The following is a 26,198-nucleotide window of genomic DNA, read 5'->3' as shown; positions in this document are numbered from 1 at the left end:
ATCTGGAGGCTAGAGGTTCAGAAATCAGTGTGTTGGCAAGATTGGTTCCTTCTGAAACCTATGAGTGAAGGATCTTTCAGGGCTCTCCATGGCTTGTAGGTGGCCATCTTCTCCCTGTGTCTGTTCACATCTTCTTCCCTCTGCATATCTATGTCTGTGTCCAGATTTCCCCATTTTGTAAGGACATCAGTCATATATCTGTAAAGATCCTGTCTCCAGATGAGGTCACACTCTGAAGTACCTGGTGTTAGGACTTCAGCATGAGAATTTTGGGGGTAGGGGGACAGAATTTAACTCATAAGAGTTCCTATATTCCCCATGCTCAAGTTCCCCTGTTATTAACATCTTGAAGGCTTTGGTCCGGTCCATTTGTCACAAGTAATGAACCAATATTGATACATCATTATTAACTTAAGTGTTATCCCTATTTTTAACACATGAGAAACTTCAGTTCAAAGAGGGAATGTGGCTTGGAAAAGATCTCACAACTGGCGACCTCCTTTCTGACTTTACTCTGGTGCAAGCAAAAGAAAACTTCCCAAGTCACATTATGGGCCTGAAGAGATATTAAAAAATGATTTTCTGCAACAGGGCAAGGAACTTGTCTTTCTTGTTTGCTGCATCTAGCATAATGCTTGGCACGGAGTAAGTGTTCAGTACATTCCAATAGAATGATCAGAAGAATGCTCTTGGTACTTGTTGGACCATGGTATTTTTGGAGATTATGCTCACACCAGTCTTACCAAAGTACCTATAAAGTACAGAGATTATGAAACTTGCTTTAATGAGAAAGCAAAACTATTTACAAAATTGTGAAATAATTGTGTATTTGCCTTTCCAGTAAGCACCTCTTAGTGCAGTGTCCTGTTTGTGTTTGTAAAGCCCAACCTACTTGCTACTTATCCTGAAAGTTGAGAAGTTAAGTTGTATGTCCACTATTATCCACGTTTAACAAGAGAGTAAATTGAAATCTACAGAGATTATACTTTCTTCAAGTCCCCCAGAACCCCTCTCTTACTCTGAGTCACTTCCTTTTGCTATGATGTTATTAGATAAACTATACTTAGAACACAGGGTGCTGGCAAATAAAGTTGTGTTTTCCACCTACATACTTCTTGCTCCTCCAGAATACCTCTGGGAGGCATACTTACAGTAAAAGAAATAGGTGCATAAAATTTTTTGCATACATTTTATTGTACTAGCTTTTTTCAAGCTGGCAACTTGAGACCTAAGCTCATTATTTTTGTATGTTTTTCACAATTTTCATGTGCTGATTGATTAAATTATGTTGCTTTCTGGGAATATTAAATATCCTAGCTGTCTTAAGACTTCTGTATGTTTTCTGATTGGGGGAGATACAGGAGTTTAGTTGTTTCCCAGCAAAGATTTGTCATGATCTTAAATTATTTAATATTTTCTCTGGTGTTAAAAAAGTAAATAAAGAAGAAAGCTTAATGAGACTCTGATTCCTGTGTGGAAATCAGACTTGAAATAATGAGTGATCCTCTACATGCTGTATTGTGTGCCATATGGAAAATACATATCTCTTTGACTTTTTCCTACCTTTCCAAGATATTGAGAAGTAATGTGGTCCTGTTCCTTTAAAAAGTGAAAGATGGAACGAGTGGAGTTTGCCATGTTTCAGGACCAGAAACTGTTCACTCACTGAAGAGCAAGAACGAAATGTGACTTCTTTCTGGCTTTCTGGTGGAAAGAAGCAGCAGTGTCCCTCCCCCTGACAGGCCTGTGCTGAAGCAGAGCCCTGAGTCGTTCTGGGAACTTGTCTTTCCCAAGTCAGGTTGGTGCCGCCTGAATTTGGTGTAGCTGGATTGTCCCCAAGGCAAGTGATGAGTTTAATTACAGTCAACAAGTCAGTGGCCAAGTCCCTGATCAGCTGGACTATTTCAGGCAGATTGGCCAGTTTCTCTGGAGGAGTAGGATGTGATAGGAATCTTGAGTGATCTCTTCTGCAGTGAATTTCAGAGTGGATGGCGTGGAGCTGGAGGGATGGTTCTTCTGTAAAAGCAAAGCGTTAACCCTTACCGTTTAATTCTGTTTTTCGGACATGGCTGAAGTAGGGGTGAGGACTGTCCTGTTCAGTTTGTGCAAACTCTTTTTAGTCAGCGATAGTGCCATTCCAGATCTTCATTATATTAATGAAAAAATAAGCACAGAAAGGTGAAAACACTTGTCCCAACTAAGGGTTTCTGGGTTCATCAGGAGCATTAGTTGGCTTTGGCACATTTTTCTCATTTAAGGTGTTTGAACACTGCTTCGTGCCAGTGATTTTCTTTTCTTTGCAGCTTTTTATTGCTCACCAGTGGCATTGAAAAAGATGAGTTTTGCCCTCCCCCAGCAGTCTTGATATTTTTGGGCAGAGGAGGGAAGAGAGAAGGAAGAAAGTCCATTCAATAGCCAAACAGGAGGCTAAAGCAACATCTCTTGTTTCTTAGTTGATGACTGGCTCTTGGGTTTGAAAGGAAGGAAGTCAAGAAGACTTCCTGGAGTGGGATGGGCTCCCTCTTGGATAGACAGCCCTGAGTGCCCGCACCACCCACTGAATGCAGGGCATCGCGTGGCTTTTGGAGACAAGGTCTGGGAGAACAGGTCAGAAACTGGCCAAGGCATCAAAAGTAAGTAGCAAAACTGTTAGAAAGGAATTACTCCTTTTCCTCAAGTTTGAAGTCACAGCAAAATGTCATCGTTTTTTCTGTTTTTGCGATGCAGTTTGGTATGAATTTTCTGGGGCAGATAACTTGGTGTTCCTATTTGCCGTCTAAAGTAATAGGATGGAGCAGGGAGAGCAGAGACTGACTTTTGGAGGACTTGGAGGGGAACGTTTGTGGATAAGAGCTGGCCCAGTACTTCCCACATTGGCAATGTTCTTGACTTAGGGGAAAAGAGCTCTCTTGTTTTTATAAATAAACTGTGTGTACTTTTACTCGAGGCTTGCCATTCCTTAATTGCTTTGCTTTTCAACTACTTCAGAGCTTGCTCTCAGGGAGACTTCTTTTTTTTATTTTTTAAAGATTTTATTTTTTCCCTTTTTCTCCCCAAAGCCCCCCAGTACATAGTTGTATATTCTTGGTTGTGGGTCCTTCTAGTTGTGGCATGTGGGACGCTGCCTCAGCGTGGTTTGATGAGCAGTGCCATGTCCGCGCCCAGGATTCGAACCAACGAAACACTGGGCCGCTTGCAGCAGAGTGCGCGAACTTAACCACTCGGCCACGGGGCCAGCCCCACTCAGGGAGACTTCTTAATGCTCGCTTAGAAAAATTATCCCTGTGTCCATGGATAACTAACACGAGTTAGTCCTTTTACGTAGTGAAAACAGTACACACAGTTGGGCCGTTTGTTTCTGCAGTTAACCTTGATGTGAGAACCAAGGGCCAAATACTGTTTCTCTGAGGGGGCGGGCCTTACTGGCTGCCCCTGAGCCCTCCAGTTGCTCAGCACGGAGGCATCCCTGTGCTGAGTTGTTGCTGGGAAATTTGCCGAGCTGGTTCCTCCTCTGAATTCTCTTTCCAGCCCAACAACAACTTTTCGGAAGGACAGTTGAGAATTTTTGTAAACAAGTCCATTGTTAGAATAAGGGAACTAAAATATATGCTCTCATTAATAAAAGAGGCATTTTCAGGGAAGTCAGTAGTAAGGCTAGCACAAAAGGCACATTGGTAAAACGTTACCGTGTCACGTATTTCCCCAAATGCCAAACAGTTGAAGTGAGCTCACAATTTTTACAGTGGATTTTGGACTCCATAGAGTTAGAAACCTTAGCTTTTTTGGGTTGCTAATCAAAAAATGTAGTCTGTTAATGTGTATTTTCTCCCCTCTTACAGTAATTTCCTCAGCTGTTGTGAACTATTCACATTTCTAAAAACAGCCCCCAAGGAGAATGGTGTTTTGGACTACTCATGTCCTGTATTAGGAGATAGTTTAAGGTCGCACTTTGGAATTTACTTTAAATGTGTTTGGGGGCCAGCCTGGTGGCGCAGCGGTTAAGTTCATGCACTCTGTTTTGGTGGCCTGGAGTTGGCCGGTTTGCATCCTGGGCGCAGATCTACGCACTGCTTATCAAAGCACGCTGTGGCAGGCGTCCCACACAAAGTGGAGGAAGATGGGCACAGATGTTAGCTCAGGGCCAGTCTTCCTTAGCAAAAAGAGGAGGATTGGCAGCAGATGTTTGCTCAGGGCTAATCTTCCTCAAAAATAAATACATACGTAAGGGAAATGTGGTTGAACTTAAATCGGAGCGATTGTTTTTTGCTACTAAATGCTTCTCCTTTTATCATGTTATTTGGAGAGCACAAATGGAGAAGCCTGTAGAGGGGAGCCATTTGGCTCCCTTCATTGCATGTCAGGTTTTTTGTTTGTTTTTGCTTTTTAATTGAGGTGTAATTGACATATAACATATTAGTGTTAGAAGTACAACATAATGATTTGATATTTGTATGTCTGGATTTTTTTTTCCCTCTGCTTTTTCTCCCCCAATCCCCCCAGTACATAGTTGTATACTTTTAGTTGTGGGTCCTTCTAGTTGTGTCATGTGGGACACCGCCTCAACATGGCCTGACGAGCGGTGCCATGTCCACACCCAGGATCTCAACTGGTGAAACTCTGAGCCATCGAAGGCGGAGTGTGCGCACTTAACCACTCGGCCACAGGGCTGCCCCTGTCTGGATTTTTTTAACATAAGGAATCTCTGATTTTTTTTGGTTATTGTTTGGTCAGGAAGATTGGTCCTGAGCTGAAGTCTCTGCCAACCTTCCTATTTTTTTTGTATGTGGGATGCTGCCACAGTATGGTTTGATGAGCAGTGTGTAGCTTTGTACCCAGGATCCAAACCCGTGAACCCTGGGCTGCCAAAGCGGACCATGTGAACTCAACCACTATGTTATCGGGCTGGCCCCTGATTTTTTTTTTAGGGAAAAGGTATGGGAAAATTTCTGCAGAGACTGACTGTATCCACCCAGACCTCTTAGGATTTTGACCATAAATAGAGCTCACCTGTAGAGAATTGATTTTTTTTTTTTTTGGAAGAAGATTAACCTTGAGCCAGTCCTCCTCTTTTTGCTGAGGAAGATTGGCCCTGAGCTAACATCTGTGCCCATCTTCCTCCATTATAAAGATTTTTTTTTTTAAAGATTTTGTTTTTTTCCTTTTTCTCCCCAAAGCCTCCTGGTCCATAGTTGTGTATTTTTAGTTGTGGGTCCTTCCAATTGTGGTGTGTGGGACGTTCCCTCAGCATGGCCTGATAAGTGATGCCATGTCCGCGCCCAGGATTCAAACCGGCGAAACCCTGGGCTGCCAAAGCAGAGTGCGCGAACTTAACCACTCGGCCACGGTGCCAGCCCCCCCTTCCTCCATTTTAAATGTGGGACACCTGCCACAGCATGACTTGATATGTAGTGTGTAGGTCCATGCCCAGGATCCAAACTGGCTAACCCCAGGCCACTGAAGCAGAGCATGTGAACATAACTGCTGCGTCACTGGACAGGTCCGGAGAATTGATAATCTTTGAAGCTGGATGATGGGTACACTTGAGTTCCTTACACTGTTTATTCTTTTCTACTTTTGCATTGTTTGATTCAACACTTCCATAGTAATATTTTTAAAAAATAGAATCCAGTTTCCTGTAAGGCTGGATTTCTTAACCCTCTTGAAAGTCATAGAAGAGCAAAACAACTCTGTTTTAATAAGGTTTCCTGAAATGGACCTTGAGTGATTAAAATGCAGTTTTAGGGACCAGCCCTGTGGTGTAGTGGTTAAGTTCACTGTGCTCCACTTGAGTGGCCCGGGTTCATGGATTTGGATCCTGGGAGCAGACGTACACCACTGGTCAGCCATGCTGTGGTGGCATCCCGCATATAAAGTGGAGGAAGATTCTCACAGATGATAGCTCAGGGCTAATCCTCCTCAGCAAAAAATAAATAGATAAATAAAATACAGTTTTATTTACTTAGGGTCATGTAGAAATTAACTTTTCAGATTTTTTAAATATCTCAGAAGAGGGTAGGTAGATGTTTGGTTCCACATTAAAGATAAATCAGTACCAACAACTTCTTTTTTAAATAATGGGAATTCACCTGTAAAATGACTAGCTAAAAAAGTAAAATACAAGGTAAGAAGCAAGTGCTCCCATTCTGTCTGCCCCATTTCGTGTCTCTCCCTTCCCCTGCCCCCGTCCCCTTCATATCTTCCTTCCTATTCCACAGAGGTAACCACTGTTAACAGTTTGCTGCATGTGCTTACATGCGTTTATCTTATATGTACATCTGTACCTACATAGTACACACTTTTAAAACAAGTTATACCAAATCCCATAGAATTCAATACTTAAAGTGTAAGAATTTTGGTGCTAAACTCCAGAGTACTTTTGATTCTATAAGATAGGCAAGGGCAAGCCTTTTATTGTATCCTGAAATTGTTTAAGCAGTAAAATTGCCATTCTCGCCAAAGGACTGCCCCACTGCCCCCTTTCAGGAAGGTGCTTAATGCCCATGTGGGTATTCTCTTCTGTAAATTTTAAGACCTCAGAATTGAAATTAGTATTATATTTACTGATTTATTTAATAATTTATGGGAGCCATTTAGTAGAGTACATGCTGGAAAGGGCTCTCTGACTTGATTCCTTCAGGGAGATGGGGGGAGGTGAAGCCTTGGCAGTGTGGTATCCTGAGCTACCCACAGCTGCTCTTGATTCTATGCCCTCTTTCCCTCCCTCTTTTACTCAGGAGAGCATGATCTCCAGAGAAAAGCATAAAATAGTAAACATGTTTAATATTTCACCTGAGCTCTACTTTTCCACCTCTGACTATCCAGAGGCATACAGAGCACAAATCAGGCCCACTACTTTCTCTACAAACCTTTATGAATGGCGGATTTCTTTCTTGGTATTTTCTCATGTATCTCTTCTTTATCTTAGTCATTTTATGTCTTATTCACCAAGAATTTTCTGTTTCTTGCCTTTAGTGAGTGTTGAAAGCATGCCTGTCTTGACTTTGAGGCAGTGGAGTTTCCCTCTGAGCTGACACTAATAAATGAAGTGTGTGTCTCCCTCACACTGAGATCATTTGGCCTTCTGTGCCTTTGAGTAAGATGTAGAAGGGATAAGAATGACCTCAGCTTCTAGTTGAGCAGGAGTGATTATGATTAGGGCTGTGATACACGCTTTATTCGTGGACTGTGTTGTTAGTATTTGATAAACTGATCTTTTATTATTCCTGCTTGTGTGATGAAGATAACGGAGGATGAAGAGGAAGTTTGAAAGAACCTGCTCATTTAGCAAATACCAAGTGTCCACTCTGGCTAAGCACTGTGCAAAGTGCTGAAGATAAAATGGAGAACAAATCAGACGTGATCTCTGAGCAGTCCATTTTGTAGCCTCCTGGGTTTGGTGTCCTGAATTGTTAAGCTTAATTTGGTTAGCACTCTTGTATTACCTAATAGTTATCTAATGTAGTCTCATCTCATCTGAAAAAGTGTGCTGTCCTCTTGGCAGAGAAGAGACTCAGGCCTGGGTGAAGGGAGGGAGTACAGGGACATGGGGTCAGTCCTCAGGGACTTTTCCCATTCTTTTAAGGTTATGCTAGAGATCTAGAAAGAGGGGAGACTAATTTCAGGATATATCTTAAAAAGCAGGTGTTACGTGATAACAGTTGAAAATTATTTAATGGAATACACCAGATCAAAGGACCAAAACCACATGATCATCTCAGTAGACACAGTAAAAACATTTGGAAAAAAATCCAACACACTTTCATAATACAAATATTCAACGAACTAAGAGTAGAAAGAAACCTCAATCTGATCATAGACATTTATGAAAAACCTACAGCTATCATCATACTTAAAGGTGGAGGGCAGTGGAAGGAAGCTCTGTAGCAGAGAATCCTTCCAGAAGGAGGCTGGGGTGGATCTGCCCCTCTGGGGGCTGTCTTTCCAGGCGGGGACAGTTTTTTAACCCTTGTCATTATGTTCATGTTTCTTGTTATTAGTCTCTCGTTACATGAAGCTCTTTGTTCTGTACACCTGGCTGTAGTTTTCCTAGTTCAGGCTCTCTAAAATCACCTCCAGTAGAGGCATTCCTCCAGTCTTTGGCAAGGGGCTTCTTTTTGCACTGGAAGTTCTGATACAGGTTTCAGGCAGAGCCTATTTCCATTTTTTCATGTTGTGAGTTAGGGATAGGTGTGGGGAGGAGAACTGTGGGCTGCTGTAGTTAAGCATCTCGGCTTTGCTGGTTTAAGAACCAAATTCAGAGATAATTATGCTTTGGAGATTTTTTTTTAACTGATCAAATTCACAAGAGACTGATGGGTGGAGTGTAACTGGGGGGTAGCCATGAAGTAATGGTGTGTCACTGGTGTGATGTTGGAGAGATCTCTGTTTGAATTCTGGACTAAACTGGCTGTGGAACTTTGGGGGCAAATTACCTAACTCCTTAAGTCCCAGTTTCCTTTTCTGTGAAACAGGTACAGAACTTAGTACTTAATGCAGTTTGTGTGTGTAAAATAATACTGAAGTTTCCAGCTCCTTATCTGGCACATCTTAGTAAAGGTTAGCAGTTGTTATTGCTAAAGTGCCAGAGAATCAATTTCTGATGGAAACACATCTAGCAAGAGAGCCAGTATTTGCCTGGGGCAGTCTTTTCTGGTAGGCTGGTCCATCCAGAGACCAAACTCTAATTTAGAAGGGTATTTGATGAACACATTCTAGATACAGAGCACGAGGAGCTGGATGTTTTTAAGTAGTAAATCCGTCAAATCATGGTAGCTGAATAGTGCTACCTGAGGAACTGATGGATCCCAACCTTTCAAGATAGTCCCAATTTAAAATCCTTTTCCCCACTGTCAACACAAGTATCCTGTAAACTTCACATTGCTAGATGTAAGTGTGACACCCGCACCTTTAGCCTGACTCAGCCAGAACGGCAAAAATCTTTTGCTGGGCTATCTGTTAACTTTTAGGTTTGAACTCAATGGTCCCCCTCCTTCTAGGTGGGTAGTTTTCCTTAGATAATTGTTATGGTTCATTAAATCATAGCCACCTCTTTCTGTGAAGTTCAAGAAGATGCAAATTCTTATGCTTCAGTTTCCCGCTTTCAGTATTTATATTCATTACTAAAACTTGTGTGTTTATAAACTCATGTCATAGAGGTTGAACATGTGAATATTTCAGTATATCTTACAATATTGATGTCTTAAATTAGGGACCTACCTCAAGGATTCTAAGTTTTATGCTGAGATTTTTGCATTTCTTTTTGGAGGGTTGCTTTTTGGGAAGATTTCTGTAGGTAACTGTCTTCATCCATTGTTTTGACACTAGTACCCCCTTATCTGTAGGGGATATGTTCCAAGACTCCCCAGTGGATGTCTGAAACCACGGAGAGTACCCAACTCTCTATACTATGTTTTTTCCTACATACCTATGATAAAGTTTAATTTATAAATTAGGCACGGTAAGAGATTAACAACAGCTTCTCTTTGGTACATCCGAATTGCCAGCACCAGTACTCTTGGAGTTTGGGGCCATTATTAAGTAAATAAGGGTTATTTGAACACAAGCCGTATCATACTGTAACAGTCAGTCTTGATAACTGAGACAGCTACTAAGCGACTAGGCTACTAAGTGACTAACCGATGGGTAGCGGATACAGTGTGGATGTGCTGGATGGACCGGCATGGCGCAAGATTTCATTACACTGTTCAGAACAGCATGCAGTTTAAAACTTAGGGGTTATTTATTTCTGGAGTTTTCCATTTAATATTTTCAGACCATGGTTGACTGTGGGTGATGGAAACCACGGAAAGCGAAACTGCAGATAATGGAAGACTACTGTAGTTTCCTTTTAGAGGGTGAGATTTATTCATCTGTCCTGAAATTCTCTAGGCTTAGATCTTATTTGGGTCCTATAATCCAAATTAAACGTTAAAAATAAATGTTATTCCTCCTGTTTTCTTGAATTACCATTTGGCTGTTCTCTCCTGAATCCTTGGAGTGGGAATTAGTAACAGTTTCATGATGTGAATTCATTCTGATAACCTAAGAAAATAAGATAAAGACACCTCTATGCTTCATTGCTGCAGGGAAGCAGCTGGTCCTGCTAGAGAAAGAGACTGGTGTTTATCAAGAGACTACCTAGTACTTTGGTCTTAAAGTGAGTGTACTGTGAGCATTGAAGTGAGAGCACCATAAGAAATGCTCTGGATATGCACTTTAAGGTACAGCCCGTCTCTTGAAGAAGTTGACTATCCTGTGAGATAGTAAGTTTGACGTTAATGGGAATGAGAAAAGAAAAAATAGTTTGCCCAGCAAAGCCCTGTACAGACATTAAATTACAGCAGTGAAGCCATTCACAATGGCTTAGGTGTGGATATCCGGAGATCACACTGTTCGCCATAGGCATTAGTTCCCTGGCCCTCAATTTCCATGTCCTTCCATGGCTTCAGAGAGCTTTAAAGAATTTAGTTTTGAATTTTTTACATATTAGGAAGGCTTTGGGTCTGTTTTATGTTATTGTTCTGTTTTCAGGTTGTAGTATGTTTGCCTTACATTTTTATTTGCTTGACTAGTAAGTCCTTTTTCTATACAAATAAACAGTTAAATCTTCTCTGAGAAGACCTTTCTGAATATGTACCTAATATTTACGGACTGAAGGACAGTTGCAGTTTGTTTGTAGCTTGGCCATGTAGGGCTGCCAAGGTTGGAACCCCAGGGTGGCCTCTTGAGAGGTTATATTTGGCACTACTTAGTATTAGGAACCCAATCTCCTGCCAAATATAGCCTCTCCATAGGCTGCCTACAGGGTTCCAGACATGAAGCAGACTAGCACATACTCCCAAAATGTTCGTTCTGGTGAATTCAGCATACACCACCATGTGCCAAGCGCCATGCTGGCATAGTCACTAGGGGCACTAAGAACAAACTACAGTCCAGAGTGAGAAAGGAAAAGGAGTGATTTAATTCTTCCTTATCTTTCAGAGTTTTTGATTTGGAGAAGCTTGCCTTGGCCGCCTCTGCTTATGTTATTCCTTTTTCTTGGAGTAGAAAAATAAGATCTGTGTTTCTAATGATATAAAACCCATGTAATTATATATCTTGAGACCTTTGTTTAAAGCAAAATGTGTCTGTTCTTCCAAGAGCCTTGTTCTTCCAAGGGCTGTTGATCTGCTCGGTGATCAGAGTGGTTTGGGTGGAGAGGCTTGGGCTTTGGAAAGGGCGATGGGCTTGGAGATATCCTCTCAGGTGGCTCTGCAGAACAGTTTGAAGATGAACCCCCTTGCTCCAAGCGTGTCTGAAATGATTTCAAAAGGCTGTTTGAAATTCTATGCTTGGGTTTAGAATAAGGGGGGGGGGAGAAACAGAATAGCAGTTGTATAAATACAAGGCTGAGGAGGAGATCTTCTAGCTGCAGAAGGATTTATGAGAAAGGGCTTTGGGGCTTAGTGACTCTGAGCTCACTCGGAATCAACATGTGGGGTGGCTGTCAGAGAAATTTTAGGATCCGTTAATAGTATCTAAATAGTTCTGTATTAGGCCACGTTTGGGGAGTTACATTAAGTTCTGAGTATCCCAGTGAAGGAAGACAGACTGATTCGGGGTAAACAGGTAATATTGTAACTAGGAAACCACGTTATATGAAGAATGTTGGAAAGTTGAGGATATTTGGATCATACCAGGCCCTTAACCAGCAGTTTAGGAACTAGGTTCATTTAGCAATCTTTTACTCATTGCCCTGTGTCTCTGGCTTCCTAGCAGTTTCTCATTCTCCTGTAATACGTCTCTGAGATTATAGTTATTTCCATGACCGAGAGCTGGAGCAGCTTCCTGGGCCCTTTGCCTTTCCATAGGTTCTTAAAACTCATATTTAAAACTTGAATATAATAATTTGAAGCACATATTACCTTTTAGTTTGTCTGTATCTTGCCTCCTTAACCAGATCGTACACTCAGTAAGAGTGGAGATGTGCATTCATTCATTCCACAAATCTAGGCCTTCTGTGTGCTGTACACCGCTGGAGAGGCAATGTAACAGCAGTTTAGACTGGCTGGAGCCAGTCACCTGGGTTCAAACCCAGGCCTGCCGCTTAAAGCTGTGTGCCCTTGAGCAAGTTAATTTACCCTCTTTTTATGTGTTAGTAACCTCATCTGTAAAATGGGATATGTAATGCCTGCCTTGAGGATAAAATAAGTTAATAAATACACTGTTTAAGTTTTTACTGTTCTGGGCATTGAGGATACAGCAGTAAATAAGAAAGATGAGATTTCTCTGGGGGAGGAGAGGGTAGTGATTTGGTCCCTCCTCCCAGTTGGGAGGGGCCTTGGGGATTTCTCAGGTCTCGTGCTCTGGTTCTCTGCTGGGGTAGTAGTCCGTCCCTTTCTTATGCAATTCACCAAACGTGTGTTGAGCGTCTTGCTCAGGAGAGCAGGGTAGGCTGAATAATGTCCACCCAAAGGAACAGGTCCCGATTCCCAGAACCTGGGAATGTTACCTTATATGGCAAAATGGACACGTTTTACAGGTGTGACTAGGGATCTTAGAATGGGGAGGTCATCCTGGATTATCAGGGTGCGCACAGTGTAATCACAAGAGTCCTTGTAAGAGAGAAGGCAGTGTGAAGACAGAAGCAGAGAGAGAGAGAGATTTGAAGATGCTGTGCTGCTGGCTTTGAAGACGGAGGAGGGGCCACAAGCCAAGGACTGCAGCTGTAGAAGCTGAAAAGGCAGGGAGATGGATTCTTCCCCAGAGCCCTCACAGGAAATGTGGCCCTGCCTGCACCTTGAGGTTAGCCAGTGAGACCCATTTTGAACTGCTTACCTCCGACAGTAAGACGCAACTGTCGTCTTTTAAGCCAAAAAAGGGGGAGAGATTTCTGCTGGTGGAGAGCTTATATTCTAGTTGGATAAAGATGGAACAACAGGTAAACACAGTAGTTTCAAGTACGAAGTTTAGGGCTCTGAGGAAAAAAGTAAGGTACTGGACTAGACTCTGGAGAATGACTGGGTGACTACTCTTGATTGGGTGGCCAGGCACACCTCTGAGGAGAGAGCTTTTGAGCAGAGATCTGAATAGCAAAAAAACCTGAGAGGTAGGGGCAGCTGAAATGTTGATCATTATTTCCCCTGTTAACAAAGCCAGGGGCAGCATCACTTAAAAGACTGTTTTGCTAAGCAGTGAGGCAGTGAGGTATGCTAGAAGAAGCCCTGGAGTTTGGGTCTGGTTTGACTATTGACGAGCTTTGTGATCTTTGATCCCTTACTCTTCCTGGTCTTTGATAGACACACGCTATAGCAATTCAAGTGTTTGCTCCTTGGAACATGCCCACAGTTCTCTAGGGTATAAAGGAGAGTAAGCGAGAAGGGTTGATAGTGCACCTTGCTGACCAAACCCAGCGGTCACTCATCAGGGCAACTCTGAGCCTCTCTGTTCATTTCTGTGGAGGGGGAAGAAAAGGGGAAAAGACAGTTTTCTTTTTTTCGTGGGAAAATGATCCTGAAAGAAGGTTGATTCTTGATGGTAAAGAAGAGCTAGAAGAGGGCCTGGGCCTCCTGGCCATCGTGGCTCAGTTCTTGCACTCAGCTTCAGTGGCCTGGGCTTTGTAGGTTTGGATCCTGGTTGCGCACCTACACCCTGTTCATCAAGCCCAGCTGTGGCGGTGTCCCACATAGAAAATAGAAGACTGGCACAGATGTTAGCTCAGAGCCAATCTTCCTCACCCCCCAAACAAAAAGAGCTAGAAGAAAGTGACAGTTCTTTACTTTATAAATTAGGCCTATGTTTATGGATTAGTACCCTGTATTTTACAGGATGTAGTTAGTATGTGCTGTCATGAGATTAGAATATTTGAGAATACTCTTGCATGCTTTTTTTTTTTTTAAGATTTTTTTATTTTTAATTTTTCTCCCCAAAGTCCCCCAGTACGTAGTTTGTGTATTTTTAGTTGTGGGTCCTTGTAGTTGTGGCATGTGGGATGATGCCTCAGCATGGCTCAATGAGCAGTGCCATGTCTGCACCCAGGATCTGAACCAGCGAAACCCTGGGCCCCCGCAGCAGAGCATGTGCACTTAACCACTTGGCCACAGGGCCGGCCCCTCTTGTACACTTTTTAAACCTTTTCCTTGAAGTAAATATTAAGGATATGCCACATGGCTTCAAGGTTGAGGGAGTAGAGAAGTGGTCAAATGTGCTGTATACTTTTTATAACCAAGATATCGTTGTGTAGGGTTTCTTCTGTTAGAACTGGGAAACATGTTTCAGGTCATCTCAGTACTTTTATTAACAGCTAACTTAGTTCACAAAATTTGTCTGCTTATTGTGTGCACCCAATCATTGATAGCTCCCCTCATTTTTGTCAGTGTTTTATAGCGTTCTGCACTTGGAGTTTCCTGTCAGGTTTTCCAGTTGCTGTGGCTTGGTCTCTTTGGGATCATGCTGCTTAGAAATCCCGCTTGATGAAAGGGCAAAGAGTAAATTTTTTTAAAATCAGTCATTTCATCTGTTTTTGGTTTTTGTGCTGGTGAGGAAGATTGGCCCTGAGCTAACATCTGTGCCAGTCCTCCTCTATTTTGTATGTGGGACACCTCCACAGCATGGCTGATGAGTGGAAGAGATCTGTGCCTGGGATCCGAACCTGTGCACCTGGGCCGCTGAAGCAGAGCGCATGGAACTTGACCCACTCGGCCCTGGGGCCAGCCCCAGTTCATCTGTTTTTTTGTTTTTTTAAAAAATTGTTTCTAGGCGTCCAGAGAAGTTCAAGTTTGCAGAGAAACTCACTCATTTGTTTGAATCTCTTTTCTTACATTAGGTGTAATTGAAAAGTGACCCTCTCTTCTCAGAGATGTCTAAAACAAACAAATCCAAGTCTGGATCTCGCTCTTCTCGCTCAAGATCTGCATCAAGATCTCGTTCTCGTTCATTTTCGAAGTCTCGGTCCCGAAGCCGATCTGTGTCTCGTTCAAGGAAGCGCAGGCTGAGGTAAGGGGGTGCGATTGTATAATGCGGTAATCGTTTCCTCGGTTACTATGGGTCTTGAAGATCTTGTGTTAGACTCTTTCTGTGAGTGTCAAATGGACTGGGGGGTTGGCTTGAGGTGGAGGGTTGGGCTATAAGATATTCTAGGGCTCTTCAAATGCTCCAAATCCACAGCAGCTTTGATTGCCGTACTGTTTGCCTAATTCCTTTTCTCCTCTGCCAGCACATTCTGTTTCTCATCTACTTTGGAAGAAGGAGCATTTTATTTTTGTTTGAGCTGCTTGCTTCAAATCTCTACACCTGATTATTTTTCACTGAAGTATTTTTGGAGGCTTGGACCAAAGTTTATTTGCATCATCAGCAGAGAAAGGATAGCTAAGAGGATTAATACAACAGTGAGAGGAAAGGGAGCTTTAACCAACTAAATAATTAAACCTAAAAAACTTATCAGGAGTCGTTTGTATATACGTGATGTGCCAGTTACTAACAACCTGCATCTATTTAGTAAAACACATCCTGAAACTATCTAAGAATCACTATCGTAGACATCAGTTTGTCATACTAAATTCTTTGTAATTTACTGCCGATGTTCTTTAATTCAGTCAGTTTTCATACCTTTAGGTGGATTTCCCTATTTCAATTATGTCTTGGAATAGGATGCCAAACCTCCAGCGTCTTTTCCTCTTTTGATGTGTTGTGAGTTGGGTTTTTCATTCTTTAAAACTGTTTAATTCTCTTTTGTAAATAGTTAAGAACCTTTCAGTAGCTGCAAGTTTCTGTATGTGTGTTAGGGAAATATTGATGTGTTTAAATACCAAAGGGGGATTTTGCACAGTTTCGTTCTTTTTGTCAGAATTGCGCTGGGCAAGGAGATAATTTCTCAGTTTTGCCACTTGGAGTACCTGCTGTTTATTTCAAATGAGTATGTAGAATCCTTTTCTTAAGTGAATTGATTATGAAATTTAAAATAAACTTCAGGAAAAGTTAAGTTTTTTTCCTCATGGTTTCCTTAGTCCTATAGTACTTCTGAAACACTGTTAAACAAATGGTTGGTGGGGTTTTTTTTTCCCCTTCGAACAAGAAGTTAAATTTTTTTTTTTAAGATTTTATTTTTCCATTTTCTCCCCAAAGCCCCCTGGTACACAGTTGTATATTTTTATTGTGGGTCCTTCCAGTTGTGGCATGTGGCATGTGATGCCGCCTTAGCATGGCCTGATGAGCGGTGCCATGTCCATGCCGAGGATCTGAACCAGCGAAACCCTGGGCCGCCGAAGCAGAGTGCGCAAACTTAACCACTCGGCCACGGGGCCGGCCCCAAGGAGTTAATTCTTAAATGAAGAAGTAGTAAATTCTTCTGTGAGAAGCCTGCCTGAAAATTAATTTCAGACTAACGGTTGAACAAAAAGTAGGTGTGCATAAATATTGATGACTCCAATATAACGTAGAATAGGAGGCTATAAACTTTGAGTCTCTCCATCAAACAAAAGTAACACTAGATTTTTCTTTTTTTAAGGTAACATTACACCTTGAGGCCAACCCATGCTAGTTTTCCCTCTCTCCCATGTTTCTTGGGCATCCATTTTCATACCACACTTTGTTCACGCCCTGGGCTAGATAGAGTCTGTCTGTTGCCCAGTTAGGTCACAGGCTAAGTAAAATTCTATCGCGCCTTCTCACCCCCCAAAAAAGAAGAGGGAAAACCCACTACGTATACTTATATTTACCTCAGGAAATTGCCATCAAGGCCATGGGACTGAGCAGACTTCTGGTAGCTCCTGCCTCGCACCCAGAGTCTTTTGATTTGGGCCGTTTAAACCTCGGTTTTAGCTCACTTGCTTCTTAAAGGTGACCTACTAGAGGCTGTACAGCCAAAACTGAGAGTCAGTGGAACTGACACAAACCAAATTGAAAAAACACTCCCCGGCTCTGAAGTGTTTGTGGTAGCTGGGATTCTGGGCAGATCTGTAGGGCGGATGTCTTCTCTTATTCTGCAAATCATTTGGCATGGTCATTGACTTGGCACATGAGGGCAGGACGTACTGGGGGAGGTCTGGAGCCACTTGAGGTGCCATCTTACACCTATAGGATTGTTATTTTGGAGGAATTTCTCCACTAGAACATTTTTTTATACTTGATTCTATTCTGACTTCTCTGTTTTTTAGAAACAGATAAATTTGCCACTGGATGTTCCATTTTTATTTCTGGCTTATCTGTTTCATGATTTTTTTCTTTTGTTTTCCTTCTCCTACAAGGAAAGTGTACTATCCAGAGAGTTTGAGAAACCATGCCTTTAAATTAACTTAAATGCTGAGTTCTACAGAATTGGAGAAAATTGATTGTTTCCTTGTATTTCACAGACTGTATCCTTTTAAGTGACTTCTCAGAAATAACTTCATTTGCAATCTGCAGAGACTCATGTTCCTGCATCTGTGCAATGACTGCGGGGTTTGGATGCAGTATGCCACAGGGCCCTCACTAGTAATTGGTGACAGAAGCAGCAGTAGCCTCTGAGGATGGGAACATGAGTTAAACCCTCCTTAGTGCTCGTGGTGCATCACCTCCCTCAAGTGTAGCCATTTAATTGGGTGTTCAGTTTTATAGCCTGCATCCGCCTCTCCCTCCTTTTCTTGTATTGTTACTGTTTTCAAATGAGAAGTGTGGAAGGTAAGTTCTTGTTTTGTTTTTTTTTAATTGTACTTAGATAGCAACCTTAACAACCAGCAGTGTGGTGCATCTGTGCCAGTTGCTATTGTTCTTGGGGTAGATAAAGAACCTGAGCCCTGTGGGTAGTAAGTAGTGGGAAAGCAAATCCCACATCATGTTCTTTAGATTAAATTAAATGTAAGTTTCTTTTTAAAAATACCATTTTGTTTAGTTGTTAAAACCTGTCGCATTTGCTAAATAGAGTTATTTATGAAACATGCAAGCAACCAAAGTGCATCCTTTCCCAGTTAGGCCTGACATGAGAAGGTCTGCTGATTAGCTGAAGGGTTTTTATTTTATACGTAAAGAAAATATTTTTGGAAAGAGTTTTTTTAGTAATTTTAGATATTTCTAGCCAGCTACTTAGGAGTAGTGGTTAATGTTAATGATCTATATCATAGTTGACGAAACGAGTGGTATCCAAGAACCCCAGTGGAGTTTTACACCAACACATAGAATTTTAATGGAAACAAAACTCCCTGTCCTGACAAGCCTGGCATTCATGAACGTGTAACTTTACAAAGTTAGGTTACTCTGGAGGCCCTGTGGTTCTCAAACGTACCTTTGCTGACTTAGAGTTCTGTGTTGTTCAGTGAAGAAGAACACAGCACTAGGCTTTATGTTGCCTTGAAAGATGTGCAAGTTTCGGGCTGTTTGGTAGTTTCCTCTTGCTAACCTCCCATGTACTTGGGTGTCTTGTGGTCAGATGGTGCCCTCTTGTGGCACTTAGGTAAGATCTTATAGGATAGCACAGACACTTGACCTTCTAAATAGTGAGGCCATCTGCAGGTCCCCAATAAAAAACCAACATTTATGTCTTTTGCTGATCCAATTTCAGTTAAAATTCTTTCAAACTTTGAACAGATTCATTCTCCAAGTTTTAAGTGTTGTTTGGTTTAGACCTGTTGTAACTGTGTTTTTACCACCCCAGATCTTAGTGGAATCTCAGAAATTAGCCCTGCCCAGACAGAGAGTGGTAACTAGAATGGGGAGTAGAGTTTATAGTAGTGTAGGGGCCAGAGGACCCTGAAGTTACCCATCTGGGTACCACAGCCTGCAGTTCCTGCACCTGTAAAATGCCCTCTGCCTGTGAAACTGTGAGCAGTTAGTGTGCTCTATTAAAATGGTCTTTGTTTAGTTTACTACATTAAGAACGTTTTGATATTTCACTCACTAGAAGTACGTTGTCTTCCTTTGAAATGTGTTACAATATTAATGAAGCAATCTTGCATCTCATTTGTTAAAGTGATTCTTACCTATATTTTTGTACTTAATATGGACCATAAGCAGAGGGATTAAATATGTAAGTTTATGCCTTTTCTTTGAAAACAAAACTGAAAATAAATGCTATGTAAGAGCAGGGATTTCAAAATGTTACCTCTTTGTTGGCAGATTTTTCTTGAATAAAAATGCTTGTGTCAAAAATTTAAACATTTCTCCCCACCCCCCGTCCCCCTTTTCAGTTCTAGGTCTCGTTCCAGATCATATTCTCCAGCTCATAACCGAGAGAGAAATCACCCAAGAGTGTATCAGAATCGGGATTTCCGAGGTCACAACAGAGGCTATAGAAGGCCCTATTACTTCCGTGGGCGCAACAGAGGCTTTTATCCGTGGGGCCAGTATAACCGAGGAGGCTATGGAAACTACCGTTCGAATTGGCAGAATTACCGGCAAGCATACAGTCCTCGTCGGGGCCGTTCCCGATCCCGGTCCCCAAAGAGAAGGTCTCCTTCACCAAGGTCCAGGAGCCATTCTAGAAACTCGGATAAGTCTTCCTCTGACAGGTCAAGGCGCTCCTCATCCTCTCGTTCTTCCTCCAACCACAGCCGAGTTGAATCTTCTAAGCGCAAGTCTGCAAAGGAGAAAAAGTCCTCTTCCAAGGATAGCCGGCCATCTCAGGCTGCCGGGGATAACCAGGGAGACGAGGCCAAGGAGCAGACGTTCTCTGGAGGCACCTCTCAAGATACGAAAGCATCTGAGAGCTCGAAGCCATGGCCAGATGCCACTACATACAGTGCTAGTTCTGCATCACGGGCCTCGGCAGTTTCCGACCTGAGTCCCCGGGAGCGAAGCCCTGCTCTCAAAAGCCCCCTCCAGTCTGTGGTGGTGAGGCGGCGGTCACCCCGTCCTAGCCCTGTGCCAAAACCCAGCCCTCCACTTTCTAGCACATCCCAGATGGGCTCAACTCTGCAGAGTGGTGCTGGGTACCAGGCTGGGACACACCAAGGTCAGTTCGACCATGGCTCTGGGTCCGTGAGTCCATCCAAAAAGAGCCCTGTGGGTAAGAGTCCACCGGCCAGTGGCTCCACGTATGGCTCGTCTCAGAAGGAGGAGGCTGCTGCTCCAGGAGGAGCAGCCTATACAAAGAGGCAAGTATCTTGTTTCTCCTGCCTAGCTGTGTTTTTATCTCACCAGCTGGCAGTTTAATTGTAATGCGATCTAAGTTAGAACTCTGATTAATGGTAATAAGGTAACCCCCATTTCCTAAACTTTCCATTAGCAATCTTTAAAAGCATCACCTAAGGAAACCTTTAGCTTAACTCTAGCTTTCCTACCTTCCTGAATTTGTATTGCAGCATAAAGTTTCTTTAGACTACTCTGCAATGATGTTTTCACATTTAAAATTTGCCTTGGATTCTACCAATGTAAGCCAGAGAACAGTAGAGATTTGTGGGTCAGCTATCAAAAAATTATGGTCTTTGCCAAAGTGAATGGCCATTGGAGCTGTTAGACCCTCTAGGACCCACCATCTGTTGTGATCGATCTACATCAGCCCATCATGGTGAAGAGCTGCACCCTCGCATCCTCATACCCTCCAGTTGAGGAGACTGGGCAGAATGGGAAAGTCCAAGGCTTAGTCCAGGAAGGCCTTATTTTAAAATCGCAAGGTGGGTGCATGTCCCAGTAGAAGCCAACCAGGCTGCGTGTTAGGAGAGGACGTGACAGTGCTTCCGTCTTTCTACCCTGGGGGACATGGTGAGTTGGAACCTGAATCTTTGTTTGTGTCGTTGGATGGATTGGGATGGCAGAGACCTAACAGGGACGTTGCACTGGGACCAGGTTGTCAAGAGGGACTTAACCGAGCAAGTGGTTTCCTTTTTTCTTTCTTTTCTCTTGTTAGTATGTTCTTTGATGCCCTGCTGTCCCTTGATTCTTCTTTGCCATGTTAATATGCAACTGTGACTTGATTAGGCTTTCTCCATTAATGATACAAGTGAGATGTTCAGAATCTGTACTTTCCAGCCTTGAGTAAGTCTATCTTAAATAGAAGTTTTGTTCCTTGCCAGGACTGTGAATCTCATTAGACAACTCGGGCGTGAGTTCTACTTTTCCATGAGAAAGAGTAGGATGATTTTTACCCCCTTCCCCCAATTAACATGTATTTTGTTTTTATTTGTGTTTGCAGTACATTTCATATTTAGATCTTCTAGGTGACTTGAAGCAAATTTGAAGTCTCTTTTGAGACTTATATTTCCAAGTGTGAGTTGTATAAAAGCAAAACAGTCCAAGGTTGAACATTCTATGTTAACTTTGCTGAAAGCAGATTTTAAGTGACTGAGTGAAGGTTGGATAAGACCTTAATTTTTTTTTTCCTAGACCACTCACAGGTAAGTAGGTTTTTGTTTTTTAGTATCCTAAAAATTACCTTTATTATTTTCTTTTTGGTTGCTTTTGTAAGACACAACTCTATGGACCATGTATTTTTCTCTTAAATGCCAAGTTCATAGATCTGTGAAGGGCAGGTTTTCAGAAATCACTTGAAGGTAACCAAGTAGAAAGTCCTTTGGTAACACTGGAATCCACAAGACATGTTTGTTCAGAGAATGAAAAACCCAAGACCATATGGTGCTGTTTTAGATCAGGTTTCCTAAGAAGCCTCTTGTGTGTCTCCCTTATGTTTTTATAATTAGGTATCTAGAAGAGCAGAAGACAGAGAATGGAAAAGATAAGGAACAGAAACAAACAAATACTGATAAGGAGAAAATGAAAGAGAAAGGGAGCTTCTCTGACACGGGCTTAGGTGATACGAAAATGAAATCTGATCCATTTGCTCCCAAAACTGACACTGAGAAGCCTTTTCGGGGTAGCCAGTCTCCCAAAAGGTATAAGCTCCGAGATGACTTTGAGAAGAAGATGGCTGACTTCCACAAGGAGGAGATGGATGATCAGGATAAGGACAAAGCTAAAGGGAGAAAGGAATCTGAGTTTGATGATGAACCCAAGTTTATGTCAAAAGTCATAGCAGGTGCAAACAAAAACCAGGAGGAGGAGAAGTCAGGCAAATGGGAGGGCCTGGTGTATGCACCTCCAGGGAAGGAAAAGCAAAGAAAAACAGAGGAGCTGGAGGAGGAGTCTTTCTCAGAGAGATCCAAAAAGGAGGATCGGGGAGGGCCCAAGAGGAGTGAAAGTGGCCACAGGGGGTTTGTGCCTGAAAAGAATTTCCGAGTGACAGCTTACAAATCAGTCCAAGAGAAAAGCTCATCGCCTCCACCGAGAAAGACCTCTGAGAGCCGAGAGAAGCTAGGCGCCAAAGGAGACTTCTCCACGGGGAAGTCTTCCTTTTCTATTACTCGAGAGGCCCAGGTCAATGTCCGGATGGACTCTTTTGATGAGGACCTTGCAAGGTGAGATGTCGTCCTTGATCCTCAGGGTTTTTTAGTGGTGTCTCCTAATCTTTCTCCCCGAGGGCATTCTGGAACCAGGACAGGCCCCTCCTGTGTTTCCCCTGCTGTCCAGGTCTCAGTGCTGATGCCTTCATGTCGACCGGTTCTCAGAGGCAAGTGTGTGGCACTGAGTGATTATGTGTTGGAGTCAGTCTCACATGGGTAGTGAAACATCCTTTCAGTCTTTAGTGACTGGCTTTGTCGCTGCTGGGTGCCCTCTGTCCATCACCGCTGCAGTGCCACCCCCACCGCCCCAGTCATCCTGCTGCTTCCTAAATGTGCTTAAGGTTGAAGTCTTTTGTCAGTGGAGCCATCCAGGATCCATTTCTCCATTGTTAGCTAGGTCACCAGAGTCTGTTATTTATTCTATCAAATGATGTAGCAATTTTAGAGTTGGGGCTGGTAGGAGAACTTTAGGAAAGGGTGGTGAGGCCCAGGCTGACTGTTTCTTACTTGGTGTAAAAACTGTGCAGCCAATTGGAAGTCTGCCTGAGCAGCATTCCAGCCATATCCCACTCCTGCTTCATTGTGTCACTTCACTGGTTGGCCCTGGCTGGCCAAGCCAGTTGATCTTTTGAAAATACCTTCCCACTTGTTTTGTGTGTTAAAACCAGCAGTTACCCCAAAAACAGTCACTGAGGTTTAACGCTTCATCCTGCCCATTTATTCCTATTAAAGATTCCCAGTAAAAGGGAGAGAGAGATTTTGGATGCCTTTTTCCATGGTTATGGTGTACTGAGGTTACTTTGAACTTTGATAGGAAGAAAAAAAGGAACTTGGTGGATAAATGAAAAACTCTTTGGAAAAAAATGCATTGGATCTTTAAGGTTTAAATGTTCTGACTTTCTGTATATCTTACTACATTGGGCCTCCCTGTGTGTCATTTGCAGACCCAGTGGCTTATTGGCTCAGGAGCGCAAGCTTTGTCGGGATCTCGTCCATAGCAACAAAAAGGAACAGGAATTCCGTTCCATTTTCCAGCACATACAGTCAGCTCAGTCTCAGCGGAGCCCCTCGGAACTGTTTGCCCAGCATATAGTGACCATTGTTCACCATGTTAAAGGTGAGTCCAAACCCAGCCTGCTCAGGCTCCCTTCCCACACACTTAGCTTCCTCTATTACAAGCAGAAAGATGAGTGGGTGAAGAAGGGAGCCTTTTGGGGCCCTTTATCTCCTTGAAAGGGCCTTTGAAGCTAGGGACTGGCTTGAAGGAAATTCCGTCCAGGAGGAGGAGTTTTCCTTTTTTAGTTATACTGCTGAGTATTTTGAAATGCTGGTAGTAACCTGTAATTGTGAGAATAGGTAAAATCCTTCCCATGAAGATTTAAAACGCTTGAGAAAGGAGGTATGAAACGTGGCATTTGCAACACCTCTGTCTTTTCCTGTCTCGCAAATGGAAGCCTCTAGAGATCTCTTGTAGACCTTGTGGCTTGGATTTCTTCCCCACGTTATTTTACCATCTCCGGGGCACATGGAAGTGGGTGAGTTTAGGGAATGGCCAAGAGAAGATGATGTAGTAGCTCGTTGGGCCAGTTACCGGTTCCATCTGAGATTTAAACTCAGGCAGGAATTGATGCTTTGATTCAAAGGCTAGTAAACGTCAGGTGTCTTTGTATCCATGTCCTAAGATAAGGGAGCTACGGTGGAAATCCAGTGCCCAACATTGGGTTTTGTCTGAACCAGCTTTTTTTCCGTCCTCTTTTCTATGTTTTATGGCTTTGACTACTTTCATCTCATCTGTGTGGCTGCAGATTCATGCGGAAGAGTTGTATATTGTGTCTGCCTTTGATAGCCTAATGTGTTTTCCTTTGACTTCCCACAGAGCATCACTTTGGGTCCTCAGGAATGACATTGCATGAACGCTTTACTAAATACCTAAAAAGAGGAACTGAGCAAGAGGCAGCTAAAAACAAGAAAAGCCCAGAAATACACAGGTGAGGACTTCAGCCTTAACCGGAGATGATGATAACAGACTGCTCATCAGATACGAAACTTGTATTGTTTTTGCCATGTTAGGTGTATTAGCAACAGGATTTAGGGTAACATCCTCCAGATTGTAGGATAGCAAGTGGGCGTCTAGTTGTGCGTGGAAAGGGCGTGCTTCCGTGACTGCGAACTTCTCACCTTGGAAAGGGTCTGAGGAAAACGGCTGTTTTTATATAGATGAGCCCTTGTATTCTTGGGAGCTGGCCCGCAGCAACCTGGGAGCACTGTGAGCTGTTGTAGGTAGAGTAAGTGTTAAGTTTCTTTAAGCATCCCATCTATTTGATATATCAGTTCTTCTTCTGGAAGAATTTGCAGTGGGTAGGGGCTGGGGGTAGGGGAGCTTGTAGGATTCTATCAAAGGTTTTAAAAGCCCGGAAAATTTAAAGAATTTCACATTTGGTTGTGGGAGTCTACTTAGCAAATAGGGACTTTGTCTAGAAACAAAGTTGGCCTTATCTTTTTAATTCCTTATTAGTCAGCTCTTGAACCTGTTGCCATAGGTAGGAGAACCATGTTTGTCCAACAGTCTTGGATTTAGGGTCTTTGGGGATGTGTGCACATGCCGGGTGGTTGTTTCTGACTTAGACCTAATGTCATAGGTGAATAATGAGCCATTATATTCTAATTCCCAAGATGAGAACTGCGCTTGGGGTTTAGCAGAGCATACTCTTGTGTGAACTTGAGATTATAGGCATGGCTGTGTGTGAGTCTGTCTTCCTGGCTGTAACAGTACAGGGAGGGAATAAGAAGTTTCTTCAGTATGAGTTTGACTGAGAAGTTGAGATTTTGTGTGTGTGCGCACGCACGTGCGTGCCTATGGGAAAATATAAATATATAAGCAAAGGGTGTAAGTAATATATATGTACGTTATGAAACGTAATAAAAAGGAATGCCTGTGATTCCGTTACCCAACTTAAGAGCGAAGGTATTACTAGTACTATGTTCACAGTGTGACGTTTTAAACAGTTTTTGTGTTTTCGATTTTAGGAGGATAGACATTTCCCCCAGTACATTCAGAAAACATGGTTTGGCTCATGACGACATGAAAAGTCCCCGGGAACCTGGCTACAAGGTGAACTGTTGCTTTGATCAGTAATTCCAACAAAATGAGTGCGTTGGGCATGAACTTGACAGAAATGTGTTTGTTTAAATTACTCTCTACTTAAGTTTGTGTTTTTCTTTTAAGGATGGGCATAATTCTAAAAATGAACTACAAAGGGTTAATTTTTATTAAATGTATCAACAACCTTTGTGAAGTGGTTAGAATATGGTAAATGACCCCAAAGTCTATTGAGGTGAGCTTGAGAAAAAAGAGAGGAGTTTTGGAACAAGTGCCCATGATGAGAGAAGAAACTTTTTGTGATATTTTTCTGCTTGTAAGTATTATCAAATCAACTATATACATGCACTATTTCCAACCATGATTTCAAAAAGACATGCATGTCAGAGCAGAGTAAAATATTCATATCTTAACTTCGTAGACTGTTTTGAACAGCTAGTCCAGTTTTTTCCTAACATTGTACCATATCTGTCATCTCTCGGTTACTGTTACTTTAAAGCTAAACATGACTTTGATAGCCCAGCTACATTTGCTATGATGTGCACGTAAACACTGTTATTAAGAGGTTAAAACTTGTATGCAATCTTTAACTATGAAATACTAGATTTGGGTTTTTTAAAATCTTAGTATTTATTGACCTTCATTCACATATACAGTTGAAATTTAAAATTAGAGATGGCTCCTCCGATGCTGCTGAAACGTTTTCTAAAAATATTAATCTTAAAGTTTTCCAAACAAATTTGTCTTGTTAGTTGAATGTGATGAGAGGCCCTCTTGCACAATCTCTCTTCTCTCCCATCCCCCTTTTCTTTTTC

General features: G+C 42.4%; 1 protein-coding gene across 5 annotated transcripts in view; it reads left to right on the top strand.

The window, feature by feature from the left end:
* Positions 1-26,198, top strand: part of THRAP3 (thyroid hormone receptor associated protein 3) — an 81,278-nt gene that overhangs the window by 46,933 nt on the left and 8,147 nt on the right. For all 5 annotated transcript variants that reach the window (XM_070594539.1, XM_008517519.2, XM_070594519.1 and 2 more), the window contains 6 exons: positions 14,804-14,973; positions 19,137-20,042; positions 21,585-22,298; positions 23,228-23,400; positions 24,160-24,271; positions 25,311-25,395. In XM_070594539.1, coding sequence (XP_070450640.1) covers positions 14,837-14,973; positions 19,137-20,042; positions 21,585-22,298; positions 23,228-23,400; positions 24,160-24,271; positions 25,311-25,395 — 2,127 coding nt within the window. In that variant the 5' untranslated portion in view covers positions 14,804-14,836. The remainder of the gene's footprint in view (positions 1-14,803; positions 14,974-19,136; positions 20,043-21,584; positions 22,299-23,227; positions 23,401-24,159; positions 24,272-25,310; positions 25,396-26,198) is intronic.

Source organism: Equus przewalskii, chromosome 2, assembly GCF_037783145.1.
Source record: "Equus przewalskii isolate Varuska chromosome 2, EquPr2, whole genome shotgun sequence".
Classification (NCBI taxonomy): Eukaryota; Metazoa; Chordata; class Mammalia; order Perissodactyla; family Equidae; genus Equus; species Equus przewalskii.
The sequence above is the reverse complement of the archived record's forward strand: the minus strand, read 5'-3'. Positions and strand labels throughout refer to the sequence as shown.